Below are 19625 nucleotides of genomic sequence, written 5' to 3'. Positions count from 1 at the left end.
AGTAATATAATTGCAGGTGACATGGAGCAGAGACTGATTCTGCTGACAAATGTCATGCAGGCTCAGTTAGGATGTTGTTCTCCACGCTGCAGTGCTTGTTGGGAGCAGTACAGCTTTAGAGATAGAAGTATCCACTGATGGACATTAGTGTGTGCTTGTATTAGTTTTAATTCTTTCCAGGTTTTCCTGTTTTAAACAGCAACTTCGGGGGGAAAAAATTAAGTGTAGAATACCTTCACTATCTTTGGCATGGTTTCTCAGCATAGGGATCAACCTAGAGAGTACTGTGATTTACCATGATTTAGAACACAGTTGCAGTGTGTCCGGAGTCGACTGAACAAAGCTATTAATGATTATGAAGTGACAGGCTGTTAATTAGGAATACTTTGGTAAAAACTTGAGTAGTCCTCTCTGGAGTAAAAGATGGGAGAGTTTTGATTTTTATAAAATTACTCCTGTCATAAAATGCTGAAGTAGAAGAAGGAGCATGATTTGGTGACACGTTTGCCCTGGACACAATAAGCTTCTGTCTCTTCCAGATTCATCAGAATAAACCCAATTTTCCATTGTAAAATTAAGAAATTTTAAGCCATGCAATTTAAAGATTTATTTAGGTCTTTCTCATCAAATCAAACAAAACCAGACCTCTGTCCCAGCCTAGTTATTCATCTGATTCCTGGAATCCAAAACCTAAGGATTTATTTTTCTAGCTCTAGTCTTCTCAAAGCTGGGCATGCCTTCTAAATTGGTTATCTAGGCCTGTCATTAACAGATGGGAGCGAGCGCTTCACTGTTGGGGGTGATTTGTTCTCTCCTAAAATAGCTGCCTAAGATAGATCGCTGGCTTCTAGGCTGCTAATGGGAAGTGAGATGTATCTTACTGTATCTCACTGTATGCTGCCTTCATTGCAAAGAAGTATATGTTCTGAAATGAGATGCCACAATCTAAAATCCTGGTCGAGACAAGCTCCAGTCATTTGTAATCACTTTGTGTCTAAGGTCAACTTGACCATAAGATCAGATAATACAGTGATTATTGGTTTGTTTAGAATTTACCTCCTTCTTGGTAGTTATTTTATGGGAAGATCTGCTTGCAGAGAAGGATTTGCAGCCCAAGCTATTTGAGTAAGATGCTTCTTTGTAGGGCTGAGAATTTTGGAGTAACATCTAAAGAATACCTGCGCTATCAAAATAATCTCCATTGGAAAGCACAGCATTCACTCAGCCAAGCATCAGTCAAAACAGGTGAAGTACAAAAGACATTTTTACAGCACCTGGAAAGAAGAAAGGGTGACCTTAGATAATTTCAGTGTGGATTATATTCCACTTTCTAATTCTTGGCATGTTGGTTTTTATGATAGAACCTTTTCTGTCCGTATTAGTTTTTATACTGTGATTTGGTGCACCTTAAATTTGTCAGGAATTTGATTACATGGTGAAAGAATACATGTGTTTGCATGCCTGTGATTTGCAGCTCTTCATGGCCTTTCTGTAAAGAAAATGAGCGTAAAACATGACACAGCTGAGGCATTGCTGCTGTGTGTACTTGTGCTGTGGCCTGCTTTTCTGTTGTTTGTGAGTGGGAAGGACAAACTTGCCTGACTGCTGCTATGTCAAGAAACCAAAGTAATATCCACAATGCCCATGGTCATTTCCTTACATTGGTAACTGTAAAAGCAAATCCAAACCAGGATTTTCTGCAGCCACAGCCTTTCTGAGTTTTACCCATGATGGGCCACAGTCACTACCATTCCAGATCACACAATCCATCTGTTCCAGTTCCTTATCTCCAAAAGTGACCAACACCAGCTGCTGAGGAAGAGGCAAACCATACTGCACTAGATGTTTATGTTGTGATCTGGCCAGGAGGAGAGTTTCATCTCTTTTGTTAGATTGATTTAAGTCCTGCAGCATGATGCAGGACCCTCCAAAACTTTAGGTATTTCGGTCTGTTTATTTAATTCCGGCATTTGTAACTATGGATGTTCAATTTATCTGTGTGAATGTCGTAGCCTTTTTTCTTAATCCAACCAGGTTCTGCTAAAGCAATAACAAATAGTACAGTAAATCAGGATTATGTCTTGAAATGGCAGCAGAGATTCGTTAACAGTGAAACAAAACTGGCATCATCAAATCAGATAATGGGATTACCTGTCTCTGACGCTATGAATTGTGATCAGAAATAGAAAAGCAGAACATATGCACTGTCAGCAGGACCTTCTGGAGTTGGTTTAAAAAGTGTTGGAGGAGAGCTGGCCTAGGGCAGCCCAGCAGGATGGCCAGGCATTAACTTGCTATATCTTAGGCCAGGTCAGTGTTTTTGCTGTGGGAGCAGGGACACACACGGAGAGGGGAGTGCCACAAAAGTAAACTCCAGCTACCAGGCATCCAGGAAAGACTTTGAGACCAGGATCCATGGCAAGATCTATGTCCACATTGGTAGACATGGCAAGTTCGTGGTTTTATTTATTTATTATATTTTGATTAAAATTAATAGAAATATGTCAAGATGATAGCAATTGTAGCAATTAGGAAAGATACTCAGTAAACCCCCAACTTCCCTGTTAGCATTCTTGGGAAGGATGGAAATATGTAACTTACTAAAAATCTGTGATTGTGTAAAACTATGGGGAGTAATAAACAACCTGTAGAGAACAAAAGGAACTCAGAGAGGTTTGAGATTTAGTTGGTAAATGGAATCACATGTAGCAAATGAAATTTAAAACTGAAATTGCTCCCTGATTTTTATTACACATGGGCTGGCAGAATATAAAACAGAATTGCAAAGTGAATAAGACTCACTTGAAACCAAAAGTCCTTAAGATGCCTTTGGAGTAACTTAAAGCTTTATTTTCCTTAATAAGGTGAGGAGCATTTGGAAAATATTACAAGAGGTTGTGAAGTTGTGTGATGTTTCCCTACAAAAGTCATTCTTGTCCAATATCCTTTGCTCTGGTCGTATCTACTGGGGAGCCACAATGTAGGGCTGTGGTTGCTGCTTTCAGAGAAAGCACGTAGAAACTAATAACTCAGAAGAACTGACCTGTTTTTAGGATAAAAAAATGCCCAGCATTAGTATACAACCAGAGTTGGAAAGGTAGAGCTTGATAACATCATCCTCCAGAGGACTGTTGGGTGTAGCTTAAGGGAGCAAAGTAAGGATTGAACTGTTAAACGTCCCATGGTTTAACTGAGGTCATGCTTATGCTGGGTATGTCTCTACTGCAGAAGAGATCACAGCTTTCTGGGGCTGAGTGGGCACAGTCTGGGCTCAGTAAATGGCAGAGGGACCAGCTCGGCTCTGCAGCTGTGTTCTGTGTTGCTTGCTGCAGATCAAGGTGCACTTACATATCTAAGCTCAGAGTGGATCTGCTTGATCCCATAGAGGGGTGTGACTACATGTAACTACAGCAAGGAAATTATTTTTTTCCTGTCAGTGAAGGATCCTTATGTGCTTGACCTTAACCATGTGATTTGCAAGGTGGTGGTGTTCATGCTGTGCTGGTGTGGCTTCAACAGTTTTTCCCTGCAAACAAAGAAACTGCATCTTGTACAACATCCAGTGTAAATCAAGTGATAACCAAACCCCAGTCATTACAGTAAGGCATGAATGTCTATCTAGAGAGAAGCCCAGTCTAGTTTGTGTGTGGAGAGGACACAAAGGCTGTGTCTCTATGGTTAGATGATGCAGTTGTAAGGAGTGTTCCCAAGCACAGGGGCAAGTTTCAGACATAGCTACAGACCAGACTGTTACCATCCATCTTTTGAGTGAGTGTGTTTGAGCATCTTTAGCCATGCACAAAGGTACTGTGGTGCAAGACAAGGATGACCTGTGGCAGTTTGTACAAAACGTCCTGTTTGGAGGATAAATGAGTTCAGATGTGAGGTGCGTTGCTTCAGCTGGGCTCACTGAGAACGGTCATGGGTATATTTATTTTATGACTGTACATGTGGCTTTGCTGCCTTCCTTAGTTTGCCCTCTGGCAGCCACCAGAGATATGAATTCCCCTAGAATCAGGGGCTGCTAGCAGCATTTATTTACCTGAAGACAGACCTGTGCAGAAATCTCTGGTCACTAATGTGGACATGCTGTGTTCCTTGGCAGCTTCAGGATGATCACAAACTGCTTTTAGTGAGGCATGCCTGAGTTCCTCCTGCAGGTGCACAGGCAGGCAGCAACCAGAGCCACTCCTTAGCCTGCAGAGGCTTACTGAGTTACATCTGTAACAGTTTGGTTTTATAGTAGGCTTTTGGGTGCTTACAACTCACTGGGAAGCAGTGAAATGCATCTTAGATGAGGAAATACCAGTGTGCTTTATATCACGTTCAGCTTTTTCTATTGATTCCAGCTGGAGAAAGGGCAAATCTGAAGGAGCACGAATAAATGCAGAAGCTACACTGCATTATGGCAAACGTCCAGGGAAGATGCAAATTCAGCTTCTCTTCTAGCCCACTTGGCTTATTTCGGTTTGCTTCCAGTCCTTAGAGAAAGTCACGATCTGAATCCAAAGTGTTCTGGGCGGTGCTGTGATTCAAGGCCCCTGGGCCAGGGAAAAGCAGACATTCCCCATGAGTCAAAAGGAACTTGAATGTTGACACACAGCATCTTTTCTTTCTCTGTGGGCTTGTCATGGATTTTTTTCTGGTCTAGGCTATTACAGAGGAAAGATTTCCTTCAAATTTGTCAGTGTGGCAGCTGAAAGAGCTTTGGAGAGCTTTAGATCTCAGTTCTGGCCCGAGCAGTGTGCTCTGAAGCCACACTGCCCAGCCCTGTGAAGAGGGTGCTTTCCAGGGCCTGCTCCTCGGTCTTCTCCATGAGCATTGGTAGAGTTTCTGGGCAAAATGAAAAGGAGCTTTTCTTCCATGTAGCTGCTTGTTAGCTCTCATTTTTCTTGCCAAGGCTGTGCTGACAGTGTAATTTCCATTCAGATTTGGAGGAGGTGCAATTTTCTGGAATTGCTTATGGATCCATTGCATGCGCTTATTAGGACACGACTGAAAACTAATTTGCCATTAGTCCACTTCCAGGTAATAAACAGATTGGTCACTGGCAAGAGTCTAGCTAATCCCTGGCTGGCAGCAGAGCTGGTGAGCCCAGCAGATTCCATCCTTGCTGTGTACAGCAGGTAGACCTCTGAGCATGTTTTGCCCATCAGTAATCTTGAACTGTGTATACACACTGCTTGATGTCTGGTTCTGCCAATTCTTCGGCTTCAGACAGTGCCAAAAATAGCTTTCCTTCAGGCTTTTGGGGTGATCCTTGTAGTAACATTTCCTTCCCAGGGAGGGCCAAAGGACAGCAGTGGTTCACAAAGCAGGGTGTGTGACTGATATTAGACAGGAGGTCTGGCCTCCCCTCAGATTTCTAACCATGACCTCTTTTGACAGCGTGACTCACCACTGGGATGGGGAACCGGCTGCAGTCTGTATGGGTCAGCCCTAATTATCACAGCTCGTCTGACTCGTGTTAGATGTGTCATTTATTTCCTGTGGGAGCCACCACAGGGTAATCAGTGTCCCACCACCCTCCTTTAAAATGAAGTAGTGTTTGTTAGAACAGAGGCATGTATTGTATAAAGAGTTGATGTTCCCCTAAAACACACTTGGTGCTTCACAGCCTGGCCGTGTTTGCTGCAGCAGATGTGTCTTCCCCACAGAGATGCTTTGTGTCAGTGCTCACCCCTGCTGCAGTAGGGGTCTTTAAATTCCTCTTTGCAGGCAGCTGCACCAGCCACTCCTTGTTGGTCTGTTCTCTCCCAGCATCAGCCAAACCACGTGTGCAGGTTGTCAGGGTTTTGTGCTTCAGGTGTTACTTGGAGATTGTTGTCTGGGAAGCTGTTGAGTGGCTTCCCCATCACAGCATGCTGAGCTCTGTGATGTGTGTGTGGAGATTCCCTGCTCTCCCAGCCCAAGTCCTTGTACAGTCAGAGAGCTCAGTGTGATGGGAAACATGGGAGTTGCACATCGCATACAGTCATGCAGAGACCTACAGTTGTTAAGTTTTTGGTGGTTTAGAGGTTTTCAGAGGTGTGCCACAAACCAGGTTGATTTTTTTGGGTGTTTTACTGCCTGTTCTCCCTTCTCCCCCTTCCCTCCATCCTGTCTGGTAACTCCACTTCGTATCCCCAGTTTTCACCCAACATGTTTGAACTAAGTGCCATAAGGGGACTGAGTGTGTCACCCATTCTGCCCTGCCCCTGGCTCTCCTCTAAGTCCCTGATGAGACCAGGAGATATCTTAAAGATGGGCTCAGGGGGACCACCTGTGTTGCTACATCTGTGGCCTCCACAGTTCCTTTGCCACAGGTGACCCTGCCTGAAGCCCAGTTTCCCTGCTCTTCAGTGACTTCAGCAAAACATCCACCTCTCTGGGGGGAGACATGAAGTGCAAGTTATGAAGATAATGCATTCCCAGGTGCCAGCCCTGAATGCCCTTCATTAACAAAAGTTGCCTTGAATTTCAGGTTTGGGGATTTGTCTGTGCTGAGGTCTCAGAGCAACTCATTTGCTAACCTGCAGTTTCCTCTTTAGGGAATTCCCAATGAAAGCTGGAGACTGACCAAGATTAATGAGCGCTATGAGCTGTGTGATACATACCCCGCCATTCTAGCTGTGCCTGTAAACATTCCCGATGAGGAATTAAAGAGAGTGGCATCCTTCAGATCCAGAGGACGCATACCAGTGAGTGGGACAGAAGAAGCCACTTTGATGTGGTTTTGTTACACATACCTTTGGGCAATAAGTAATACCAAGATCAGACTGAGTGGATTCCAGGGAGCAAATAAATGGTCAGCGGATAATAAAAGTGACAACAACATGTTTGAGGACATAGAAAACAACAGTATCTGCTGAAACTACTGTTGTGAAAGAGATGTAGACTAAACCAAAACTAGAAGATAAGATAATTTAGCACAACTCAGACCAAATCTCAGTTCAGTTCCTGAACTGGAAACACAAGGCAGCCCTGTTTGGCTGTTTACAATTGTCTGGGACAATTTTCAGGGCAGAGAAATACACAGTGATAGTCTTGATGAGAGCACTTATTTAATGAAATTAAGACAAAGCACATTGTTATGATGATTATTTCAGGGGTAACTGAAAAGTTACTCCTCAGGTTTATAGAGGTTTACTCCTCAAGTCTATAGAAAATTCAGTCTGTTCCTAAAATGCTTAACTTTTACGTGGTGTAACATAAAGTAAGACATAGTCCATATACTGACTCACACAACAGCCAGAAAAACAGTCTGCATTATATTTAAAGGTCAGACTTAAACAATTAGATCACCTTTTGTTTGTTCAAACTTTGAGAATACCACCAGAATGAATAAGGACAGAAGAGTTCTTTCATTCAGTTGTGATTTAATAGAATCCAGCCTTCTGAAACCTACTGATAGAGTATCCCAGAGCAAGCCATTACAGGTAATTCACTTCACTGGTTTAATGAATCCAATTTTTCCTTTATCTATTTCCCATTTGTTTCTGAAGGTCTTGTCATGGATTCACCCAGAAAGTCAAGCAACGATCACTCGCTGTAGCCAGCCCATGGTGGGAGTGAGTGGCAAGCGGAGCAAGGAAGATGAAAAGTACCTTCAAGCCATCATGGATTCTAATGCCCAGTCCCATAAAATCTTCATATTTGATGCAAGGCCTAGTGTGAATGCTGTAGCCAATAAGGTTGGTTACTTTCTCCTCTCTCTAAAATTGGGAATGTAATAATTTAAAGCACATTTCCCACCACCATTTCATACTATTCTTAAGGATCACAAAAGGGTTTTCCACTGCAGAAGAAGTCTACATGAAATGACCTGATTCTCTAGACATACTTTTATACCTGCACTGGTATCTGTAACATACCAGTGTGGCTGCTGACAATCCTTTATATTAATTTACAGTGGGAAATGAGATTGGAAGGGGAAAAAAATTGAAGTAGTACTGAGGTCAGACTCTAGTACCCTTGACTTTGTGTATCACCATTTTTCAATTCACATGGTTGAGAGACTGCTTCCTCTAACAGGGCTCAGAGCCCTGTCCAACCTGACCTTGAATGTTTCCAAGAATGAGACATCTACCATTGTTCTGTAAACCCTGCTCCAGTTTTTTACCACCCTTATTGTGAAACGTTTTGTCTTTATGTCTAGTCTGAATCTACCCTCTATTACTTTCAAACCATTCCCCCTTGTCCTATTACAACAGGCCCAACAAAAACACCTGTCCCCATCTTTCTTAGAAGCCTCCTTTAAGTACTGGAAGGCTGCTATAAAGTCTCTCCAGGGCCTTCCCTTCTCAGCCTTTCCTCACAGGAGAAGTGCTCCTGATCTCTGATCATCTTTGTGGATTTGATCCAACAGGTCCCTGTCTTTCATGTGCTGAGGACCCCAGAGCTGATGCAGCACTGCAGGTGGGGTCTCAGCAGAGCAGAGTGGCAGAATCCCCTCCCTGGCCCTGCTGCCCACACTGCTTTGGATGCAGCCCAGGACAGGATTGGCTGCCTGGGCTGTCAGTGCACATTGGCAGCTCATGATGAGCTTTTCATCCACCCACACCCCCAACTCCTCAGCAGGGCTGCTCTGATCGGTTCATCCCCCAGCCTTTGTTGATACAAGGGGTTGCCCCAGCCTAGGTGCATCACCTGGCACCTGGTCGTGTTAAACCTCATGGAGTTCCCATGGCCCACTTCCTGAGCTTGTCCAGGTCCCTCTGGATGGTGTCCCATCCTTCAGGAGTGTCATCTGTGCACCTGATGAGGGTGCACTTGATCCTTCTGTTTGTGTCACTGATGAAGATATTAAGTAGCACTAGTCCCAACACAGACTCCTCAGGGACACCACTTGTCACTGCCTGGCCATTGAACAATTGGCCCCTTACTGTCTGGCTGTGACCATCCAACTTCTCATCCATCAAACTGTCTGCCCATCATCTCCAGTCTAGAGAGACGATGTTGTGGGGACTCTGTCAAAGGCTTTACAGAAGTCCAGGTAGATGACACCCATAGCCCTTCCCTTCTCTGCTGCTGTAGTCTCTCCACCATAGAAGGTCACTGGGCTGGTCAGGCCGGATTTGCCCTTGGTAAAGCTGTGCTGGCTATGATGAATAACCTCCCTGTCCTCCACATGCCCTAGCACATCTTCTGGAAGGATCTGTTCCATGATCCTGCCAGGCACAGAGGTGAGGATGAGAGGTCAGTAGTTCCCAGGGTCCAACATTCTCATGATTCTACCCTTCTAAAAATTGTGTTCCATGACATCACTTTAAGCTTTGTTTTAATGGTGGAGCTGTTTTGTTGCAGTAAAGATTTTTTTCTTTTATTTTCTTTTTTTCTTTTTGTTTTTTTAATCTGCCTTTCCCACTTAGGAAAGGCAATTAGTGTGTGGGTTATCCTCCTCTGTAATAGTACGGTAAATTTTTAAATGATAGATTGGCGAATGTAATGAGTTAACAGCTTGAATGGGGATAAATTATAATTACAGAGGAAAAGAAGGCTTGTAATGTGATATTCTTTGGTAAAAATTATAGCATTCATTAGGTATTGCAGAAGAGAGACAAAAAGTGTGTGCCTGTACGTGTTTGCTCCCAGCTGTAAGATAAAGCAAATGGTTTTTACTACTTTAGATAGCCCAGCCACTGTGGTATTCTGTCAGCTGCTATTTGCTCAGGACAAATGACTGGGATAAACTACAAAATATGGTTTTGCTTAATGATTTCTATGTGAATTTTGTTCTTCAGGCTAAAGGAGGGGGCTATGAGAGCGAGGATGCCTATCAGAATGCAGAACTAGTGTTCCTGGATATTCACAATATTCATGTTATGAGAGAGTCGCTGAGAAAACTGAAAGAAATTGTGTATCCCAATATCGAGGAGACTCACTGGCTGTCTAATTTAGAGTCAACTCACTGGCTAGAGCATATCAAGGTATGCATGTCTGCATCCACTGCATGTGGCTGAGCAACCACAAGTCCTTACCAGTCTGGGAAAGATATCCAGGGCTAAGCCCAGGGTTTTCAACTCCTTGTAAATTTAAAGACTTAGAATTTGTTTTCCATTTATAAGCAATTAAAATCACAGTTTCTTGGAGTGAGGAATCTTAAGGAGATGAGAAGGACAAGAAAGGGGGCTGAAGTACTGAAAGATGGTGTTTTGGAAGTGAAGGATTTTCCTGGGTGATGTGTAACTTTGAAAGCTCTGCTTAGAACTCAGGAGTCACAGTGTTTCCAAGTCCCTGACATCTTGGCATTATTGCCTGGTCCAGATGAGCAGATGCTGCGAGTTTGGGCCCTCTCAGCGTTTCTGGAATCCGAGCAGAGTCAGAGTAAGGAGGCAAAATGTTTTGGCTTCTCCAGATGCTGGTTTCTAAATAATGTCCTTTCTGTTCTAAAAATGTCCAGCTTACATTGTTGCTCTGCTGTTGCAGAGGGCCAGATTTGCTCCTGGGGCAGCTGCAAGGTGACACAAAATGCTCCTGCATTTAAATCTTGACTTGTCCAAGGACTGAGCTTTGTGCAAGAGCTCCTCTAGAGTTGTGCCTACACTACAATTTAGATGTGTCGTCATCTTGCTGGAACAGAAAATGTGTTCACCAGTTTGCTGTCCTAGTTATAAAGTAGTTGGAACTGATTCTCCTTGAGGCAAGCAGAGCCCTTGGTTTGTCCTGTGCTGTCACTAGCCATTTTTCATGTATAGTTTCTGTTCCAAAGAGATTTTGTAATTCGTTTTTTCTCTTGTCCTAGCTCATTCTTGCTGGAGCCCTTCGGATTGCTGACAAAGTGGAATCGGGAAAGACATCTGTGGTTGTACACTGCAGTGATGGCTGGGACCGGACAGCCCAGCTCACCTCTCTCGCCCTGCTCATGCTGGATGGCTACTACCGAACCATCAGGGGCTTTGAAGTGCTCGTGGAGAAGGAGTGGCTGAGCTTCGGCCACAGATTTCAGCTGGTGAGTCACAAGCCCATGGAAGGCGCTGAACAGAAAGTTATTGTGCCTCTTGAAGGATTTCAGAGGAGTTTAACATTTCCTATGATGTTTCCTGGCTGAACTCACAGATGAGAGGTAAACGCTGATGTTACTGTTTTCTACCTATAATTCCGTTCATCTCTTAACCTCCCTTGGGACTGTATTGGTCAGATATAAGGAACAGGTGGTATTTAAATGTCTCAGATATCTGACTGATAATGTCATGTTCCCATGCTTAGGCTTAAACTAGCAATATACTTTGAGTTCAGTGCTGGCATTTCTGTTTGGAGCTGGCAGAGACCACTGGGGTATTTTTTGTCTTTGTTTCCAGTTCAGTCCATTTTCTCAGTCTGCTTGGGCACTATCATCTAAGAATTGCTTTGATATTGAAGAGGTTGGGGAATTTGTTTATAGCCTTGACCTCACATTTTCTTCAGGCACACTTTATTTTTGGACAGGCTTCTAATTATTTAGGTGAAAGAGCAGCAGTTTGAGCCTGGACCAAGAGTAGTTTGTGGTTGTGCCCTTGCAGTTGGCAGAGAGGCAGCTTTGTGGGCTTTTGACACAGCAGTTTGTTATGGTTTGCACTGATGGAAATTGAGATACTCTTTCACTGGTATCCTTTCAGTCTTTGTTCCTATTGTGTTTTGCTTGTAGCTGTTCTCCAGTAATTTTGCAAGGGCTAGAACAAGGTCTGTGTACAGCAGCTGCAGTGGTGGGTTTCACTCTCAAATTCTTTGAGGAAAGTGGGGAAACTGAGGCACTAAAGCAACTGTGGTTCTGCTGCAGCAAAACTTGTTATCTGGTATTTGAACAACGAGTGTTTTAGCTTCTTCACTGTCTAGACAAGGAAGATACTGACAGTGATTTCCTTGAGGGGAAAGCAGTATTAGGGATCTCTGTTACTTACATGTTCTTGTTCAATCTTTATGCAGTACTTGGGTAATATGTAACCATTAATGTACTCCACTAGTTCTGCGGAGTCGTGCCTCACATGTGTTGGCCACACAGCACGGCCAGGGTTGGAGGGCTGCTTCTGGGAACACTGTCCCTGCTGCCTCTCTGGAGGTGGCAGGAGATGGGCCGCGCTGGTGTTTGTACAGCTCTTGGAAGCCGTGAGGTGTTGTGTGACGGTTATCGCCGCATGCCGTGCCTGTAGGTAGTGTTTGCATCTAGCACCCTCTACTACTGAAGTAGCCAGGACAACAGCTGCAACTGAAGCAAAAAGCATTCGCGTTTTTTTTTTTTTCATCTGAACTTTAGCTATTAACTGAAATCAGTGCCAGCATAGCATCTGGAGCCTCTACTCAAACAACTCTTGTTTTAACTTAGCATGAAAATATCCCCATAAAGAATTTTCACTTCAAAGACAAAGAGAGAGTAGCTGTCCTTTACTCCTTTACCCACTGATATGGACAAAGGAATATCAGGACCCATCTGAAGTTTTTTAAAGCCGTTGGTAAAGGTTTAGGTGGCTGAGAGCAGACCCCAGCAATTCCCCCATGAAGCCCTGTGTGACTCGAGTTCTTTGTCCTGCTGTTTCAGAGAGTTGGCCACGGGGACAAGAATCACGCGGATGCGGATCGCTCCCCCGTCTTCCTGCAGTTCATCGACTGTGTCTGGCAAATGACAAGACAGGTAAACTGCTGGGGGGCACCCGTGTCCACAGAGCCAGTGCACCCAGACATGGCACAGTGTCTGGACACAGGAATGGTTTCCAATGTGCAGGCTCTCCCTCCTGGGCTTGTATTCTTGCTTTGATTCCAGCAGCAGGCTTCTTGGGAGTGTGTTTAGCAAACAGTCTGAAAGCACTTGCTAATATAAGTCCCTAGCACGGTGGGTGCAGCAGATCCCTGCTCAAATTGCCTCTGCTCAAACTGTTCTTGTAACTTCTTCTGAAGGCAAATGTACTGCTCCCAATTCATAATGTGAGGTACAGAGCTGAGTGCCTCACTTCAAACCAGGCATGGCAGAGGTACAGTCCAGGAAAGATCCCCTCTGTGTGGGAGGTTTTTCCCCAGGCCCATGGTTTCTATGGAACCTGGAAGACTTTTTGTATCTTCTGTGACACAAAAGTCAGCTATGGTCAGCAGTTCACTGGAAAAAAAGCTAGACTCCACCATGGGTTAAACCAGGAGAAATGGAAGAGAAGGATGGCACTATATATGACACTGTACCACATCCATGCAGAGAGAAGAGGAGGCTTTGCCATCATGAAAAGTCACTTTCGTTGTGGTCTCCTTAGATTGCTCCTACAGCTGGGCATCCTGACCTGCAGCTGGCGAGGTCAGGATGTCACAACTGGGGCAGCCTGGGAAGAGGAGGGTGGTTGTGAGGGAGGAAGGTCTCATGCTCTCCTCTCCATCACCCCTGCATGTCTTTGCAGTTCACTGCATTTATTCTTATTGACCCTTTGTGGAGCTTCAGTCGTCCCTGTCTCGGGTCAGATTGTTTCTGCACAGAACTCAGCAACAAACACGGCCTGTGCCCATAGACCTTTTGCTCCTGCTGACCTCTGTCACAAGGTGCCTCCCTGCTGTTCCCTCTGGGAAGTACTGTGTTAGGCTCCCAGGTTTTTTTGATTTGGCCCTGGGAATTTTCCACTTTTTGAATATATTTATTTCACGTGTGCCTTTTGTTCACAGTTTGGCTGCATGGCTTGTCATGAGGGACAGGCATAGCAGAACAAGCTTCAATTTGAAGCAGCACTGAGTATACATAAACACAGTGCTCTAACCCCTCAGACCTCTGGCTTTTGCTCAAAATTCCTCTCTGAACATGCAAAGCAGCTTTCCAAGAGGGAAACTTGCTCCTGAAAGGAGCAAATATGACCCTGAATATCCAGCCAGGCAGGGAACAGGGACAGATCCTGTTCTAGAAATCAAGAGCCAACTCCTGACCAAGACCACAGTGTGGGAGAAAGTTCATTTTCCTGTTTTAAAATCCCAACCTTATTTTCTGCCTAAAGTTTCCTACAGCATTTGAGTTCAACGAGTACTTCCTGATCACCATCCTGGACCACCTGTACAGCTGTTTGTTTGGAACCTTCCTGTGCAGCAGTGAGCAGCAGAGAGTGAAGGAGGTAAGACAGCTTCTCTCCGAGGTGAAAGCCTGTTCCTGATTGCTTTAGCTGGCCAGATGTCGCTACAGAAGCTGGTTCCTCACTCAGAGATAGTTGTAGATGTGAGTCTGGGAAATGCCAAGCCCCCTTCTCAACAGCTGTGACTTGGGGCATTTTCCTCTTTGCATAAAGTGCTTTCTATTGGAGGCTTAATGTTTCAGGGCAACACCATCTCCCTTCTGGACACTGTCTACTTCAGTTAGTCACTAGTGGTTGAGTAGCTCCTGGTGTCTCCCAGGTAGTAGAAACACAGTTTTGCTTTGAACTTGAGTTTACTGTAACCTTCTCTGTGGGAACTGGTACTATTTTGTCATGCCTTTTCTTTGAAGTGGTCCCTTTAGGGTGCTTTAAACTACCTAGTGTGTGCTGTCATTCTGCACACACGGGTTACAGCAAGTAACTGGTCTTTACGTGTGTTCTTGCTGTGCTTGCATCTTCCCAGGAGAGGACAACTCTCCTGCTATATTATTAAGGACGTGCCTGTCTGTCCTGCCACAAGCTAGCTCTGCCCTGCAGTCTGGCTGAGGTTTGTTTGCCCAGGGAGGAGCATAGAGATGTGTACATCCAGCCCCAGTCTGGAATTAGAAGGAAAACAGTGGCACTCATTCTGTCTCACCTACCTGACAATGAAGCATTCTGTCACCAAAGGCTGCAGCCTAACAGCACAGAGGTACATGAGGGCAGTGCTGTGTGGACCTGATGTGATTACATTTGATAGAATATCAAGTTAAAAATAACACTGGAAAATAAAAGTGATAGCATTTTCCTACAGTGAGATCAGTGTCCCTGTCTCTCTGGAGTCCGTAGTGATTGAATAATTGTCATTTCCAGGGAAGAAAATCTGCATGCTGTTTGCACATGGGTTTGGGTTTTTTTTTTTAAAGGCCTCAGCCTAGTGAAATACTTAAACTAGAAAGTACTTCAGCACTGGTTTTAATGGGAGTATTCACAGGCATAATTACTCCACTAGATCAGAGCCTAAGTCAAATGTTTTCTTCCTTTGCAATTAAATAGTCCAGCAAGTCCTCCAGGAGCACTTCAGAGAAGTGAAGTTTAACTAAAGCACGGGGAGTTCACATGCCGATGTTCCCTCGCTGTAGCAATGGTGATTCCCGGTCTGTGTTGACAGCTGGGTGGGTCAGAGGGGTTGTTCCGTGCCAGGGCGTGTGTGCCTGCCTGCATCCATGTGCTTTGAGTACAAGAACCACATCAAAAGAACAGTTTGGGGTTTTTTTTTTTAAGCTACAAAAACCAGCCAGCTCCGTATTAATGACAGGCATATGTCTGTGCTGCTATAGTTTGTAGATAGCTGGGATTCGTATGGCAAATAAAGCCTCCTCCACCCCCTTCCCTTACAGAGCCTTCCAAAAAAGACTGTATCACTTTGGTCTTACATCAACAGCCAACTGGAGGAGTTCACTAACCCCTTGTACGTGAGCTACTCCAATCATGTCCTGTATCCCGTGGCCAGCATGCGCCACCTCGAGCTCTGGGTCGGCTACTACATCCGCTGGAACCCCAGGATGAAGCCTCAGGTACGCCTCTTCCCACTCCTGCTTCCCTCTCTGCTAGTACCAAGAGTGCTACTTCAGAGGTCAAGACCTTTAGGTACTGCTTAAATCTGAAAACAGACGCCTAAATTCAAATGCCAGCAAGAGCAGGCAGCACCTAGAGCTGCCTAGTGCAGGTGCCCAGCTGGGCATCACCACCTTGTGAAATCTGCAGGAGCTGAAGATTCTCAGCAATCTGGGAAATTTCTCACTTAGAAAAATGATCTGAATTCTCTTTACAAAAGATCTTAAAACCCTTAACACTTCTCTGGATGTGGGGTTCTATATAGGAATTTTGGGGCTGTATTTAAATTACTGGTGATGGGAACCTGCTGCTTGCTTTGGCTGCCTGAGGCACAAGGGTCTGACCCCAGCCAGTAGGGAAGCTGGCTTGCCTAGGGCAGGCACTTCAGACAAGCAGTCTGAGCAAGACCCTGAATGCTGGCATCACTTTTTAGTAGGAAGAGACAAAAATTCCCAATTGCCTCTGTGCCTGTCTGCAGGTAACAGTTTTGCAGTCTGTGGTGTTAGAGACAGGAACCCAGCAAACACTTTGCAGTACTGACAATGAAACAGTCAGAACTGTGTGAAAGTATTTAGAAGAATCTGGCTAGCCCCTGAAATTATGTCCAGGATGAGATGCCATGGCCAGTGTTCCCCAGGAACGTCAGAGATCAGGATTTGGCAATTGTCATCTTTCAAAATACATATACACTGTTTTATTTAGCCACCATTGCACTGTGCATGTTGGATCCAAATGAGCAGCTGAGAGCCAGAGCAGACATTGAGGTACCTGTGGGCTGGGGACTGATGAAACTCATGTACCTCCTTCCCTCAGAGCTGTCTGTAAGGTCAGCAGCAGTTTTGTGCTTCAGGCTCCCACTTCCACGCTGACCTCCCAGTGCTCAGCTACCCCTTTCCTTGCAGGAACCTGTTCACAATCGCTACAAGGAGCTTCTGGCCAAGCGGGCTGAGCTGCAGAAGAAAGTGGAGGAACTGCAGAGAGAAATCACCAACCGTTCCACCTCATCCTCGGAGCGAGCCGGCTCTCCCGCACAGTGCGTCGCTCCCGTACAGACAGTTGTATAATACAGACTTTTTTTTTGCTGACTCCCTTCCCAGGACCATGGGGGGCAGCTTTTCGGAAACCTCCTGGATTTCCAGCATGGTGCCTGGGAGATGCCAACCTATTTATTTATTTCTCTCCAGGGTAATTTATTAGTACTGTAGCACTAGAGAAAGCTTAAAGCAAAAACCAACAGACAAGGCCCCCTATGCAATTACCCTTCTCAGTGGCTAGCTTACAGTACAAGCCAATTGCACTTGCCACCTGTAAGAAGCCTGGAGCTTGCTCTTTGTTCTCTGATGTGCTGGAAATCACTTGGCTTGAAAGAGTCTGTGCATGAGCATGAAGCACCATGGAGGAAAAACGTCTGCTCAGAAGTTTGAAAGGCCAAACCTGACTTTATATTGGAGCCTCAGATGCAGCTGTGCCATCACACACCCTCCTGCTCAGCGGAGTGAATGACGGCGTTTGCCAGCACACCTGGAAATAAGCAGCAGCAGTGTCTGAAACAAGTCATTCCCTTCACCTCGACCTCGATCATAGGAAGCCATGTAAATGATGCCTTATTTAAAGAAAGGGCAGCTTCTCCCAATAAAATACTGCGGTAGAGGAGCAACACTACAGGACTTGATTTTGTAAGACAACATTTACTTCCATCTCTGCAACTTCAGAATCTCACTTGTGGCTTACAGTGGGTGTGCCAGAATGCAACCTAAGCACCTTTATTTCAGAGGGGGAGCAGAGTGTGGCTCCCCTGGGCTTTCCACAGCTCCTCTGGTCTCCAGTGCCTCATCGTCATCAGGGGAAAAGGTCGTGGAATACCAAGGGGCACATGTGAACTGCTGGGATCAGCCATTACGTTTTGCTTGGGTAAGCATAATTAGCAATTTTAATGCTTCTGTGCAGGGTTATAGTGGTGTACTTACGGTATTTCAGCTTTCTGCTAACTAATGGAAGCAACTGTGCATCAACCAAAGACACCTTTCTGCCTGCATTGCAACTGCTGCTTTTAGGTTTTTCTGGCAGACTGAACAGCTTAGCCATTTTCTAAACCCTACCTTCTTCCTCATAGTCTGCTTCAAGAACTGGTGTCACTCTACACTTAAGCTAAAATTCAATTTTAATACAAAAATTTACTGTAGGAGATACAACGCAGGCTTGGTGAAACCATGACTGCCCCCTTGCTCTTCCAAACAGGTAAGCAGGGTTGCAGAGGGGTCTAAGAGCAAAGGCAGTTAAGTATGTGCAAGGTCTTCTGGCTGTTTCTCCACCTCTCGCTGAGGAGAAGGGGTCCTGCTTGGTGTGGGTTCCTGTGTTACTCTTTTAGGACCGGATCCCAGACCGTGGTCACCTGTTTAATACACCTGGCAGCTGCTTCACTCAGCTGCTATTCCACCAGAGAAGGATGTTTGGAGGGAATGTAAGAACAGACCCATTTCCACCTAAGAAACAGCCTTTCAAAAGCCACATTCCTTCCAAGGCAGTTAGCAGTCAATTCCTCCTGCAGTCTCCACTTTTGCCTGCTCTACTGCTGCCATCACCACACCGTGCTTACAGAGAAATCCACAGCCACCTTCCGACAGGATGAGTAACAGCCTGCACAGCATCACCACGTTTGTTATAGGGTGGCCTGACACATTATGGTTCAATAGTGCAAAGAATCCACACAAAATACTTTCTAAGGACTTGGATTTGCAGGTCTGCTCTTACATACAATCACTATATAAAATGGTTAAAAGCATTATTCTGTATTAGCAAATTGACTCTGTGTGTATATTTTGTTTCTGGATGAAGGCCTTTTGGTTTTCTTAACATTAATAAAAACAGATAAATGGATCAAGTTTCTGTGCTCTTATTTTCAACTGTGTGGTTTTTCAAAGGACTTGCAGGACATGCAGACATTAAATAAATAGCACTGCAAGTTCAGTGTGTTAAGTCCAAATCTCTCTTACTCTTCTGTAGAGGGTCTTTCAAGTTGTTACTGTTGAAAACTCTGAAGTCTGGAATGACAGAAAACCAAGATTCATCTTTGGACAAGTTTCATTTATCCTGTACAGACCAGTATTAATGCAGATACAGTGCTTTGCTGCTCAGTATTATAAAAACAGAAGCACTGAAGGGACCTTTAAAGCTCATCCAGTTCCAACCCCCCTGACTGGCAGAGACACCTTCCACTAGACCACGTTGTTCAAAGCCCCATCCAACCTGGCCTTGAACACTGCTGTGCCAGTGTCTCACCACCCTCACAGTAAAGAATTTCTTCCTGATACCTAATCTAAACCTGCCCTCTTTTCGTTTAAAGCCATTCACCCTTGTCCTATCACTACATACCCTCTCCAGCTCTCTTTATAACCCTTTCAGGTGCTAGAAAGTCTCCCCAGAACCTCCTCCTTTCCAGGCTAAACAACCCCAACTCTCACAGAAGCTACTGTCTAATGCACTGTGCAGAATTTTTTTTATTGAAGTATCTTGCTCAAAGTATTCTGAAATATGTTCACGACTAAAAAAAGCTTCCACAATTTCTGCACCTTACAGTGCATTGGCACAGTGACTTCCATGTAAAAGGAAGACTCACATTTTTGCATGTAACTTATGCCTAAATTCACTGGGATGATTTGTTACCAACTCTGTGGCTGGTCCCTGATGCTCTCAACCCACGGGTTTAGTTCTAACTTGGGCACCTCATTCATTCACTGTAGGCAGCATGGATGGAGCCTGAAATACACCTAAGCCCTCCACCAGTGAGGAGCTGCATGAGGAGAGCCTGAGGTCATGCTGAAGTTAATCCATCTTTGAGCAAGCTTCTCTCCAGAGGTTCTTCCCAAGCAAAATGACCAAGTTTAAGTTTTGGCTACTGATTTTTCAGGACCCCGACCCGAACTGCTCTCTAAGTGCTTACTCCCTCTATACCTGGTTAGCAGCATCTAACAGCAGCTAACA

At 44.8% G+C, this 19625-nt stretch overlaps 1 protein-coding gene across 2 annotated transcripts in view; it reads left to right on the top strand.

Moving 5' to 3' along the window:
• The window catches only part of MTMR2 (myotubularin related protein 2), a 62759-nt gene extending 44238 nt beyond the window's left edge, over positions 1-18521 (top strand). For both annotated transcript variants that reach the window (XM_014877553.2, XM_088159398.1), the window contains exons 8-15: positions 6531-6680; positions 7485-7673; positions 9723-9908; positions 10724-10930; positions 12494-12586; positions 13917-14030; positions 15428-15604; positions 16547-18521. In XM_014877553.2, the coding sequence (XP_014733039.2) occupies positions 6531-6680; positions 7485-7673; positions 9723-9908; positions 10724-10930; positions 12494-12586; positions 13917-14030; positions 15428-15604; positions 16547-16708 (1278 nt within the window). In that variant the 3' untranslated portion in view covers positions 16709-18521. The remainder of the gene's footprint in view (positions 1-6530; positions 6681-7484; positions 7674-9722; positions 9909-10723; positions 10931-12493; positions 12587-13916; positions 14031-15427; positions 15605-16546) is intronic.
• Positions 18522-19625: the final 1104 nt, after the last annotated feature.

The sequence above is a fragment of the Sturnus vulgaris genome, chromosome 2 (assembly GCF_052056855.1).
Source record: "Sturnus vulgaris isolate bStuVul1 chromosome 2, bStuVul1.hap1, whole genome shotgun sequence".
Taxonomy (NCBI): domain Eukaryota; kingdom Metazoa; phylum Chordata; class Aves; order Passeriformes; family Sturnidae; genus Sturnus; species Sturnus vulgaris.
This window is presented reverse-complemented; position numbering and strand designations above follow the sequence as displayed.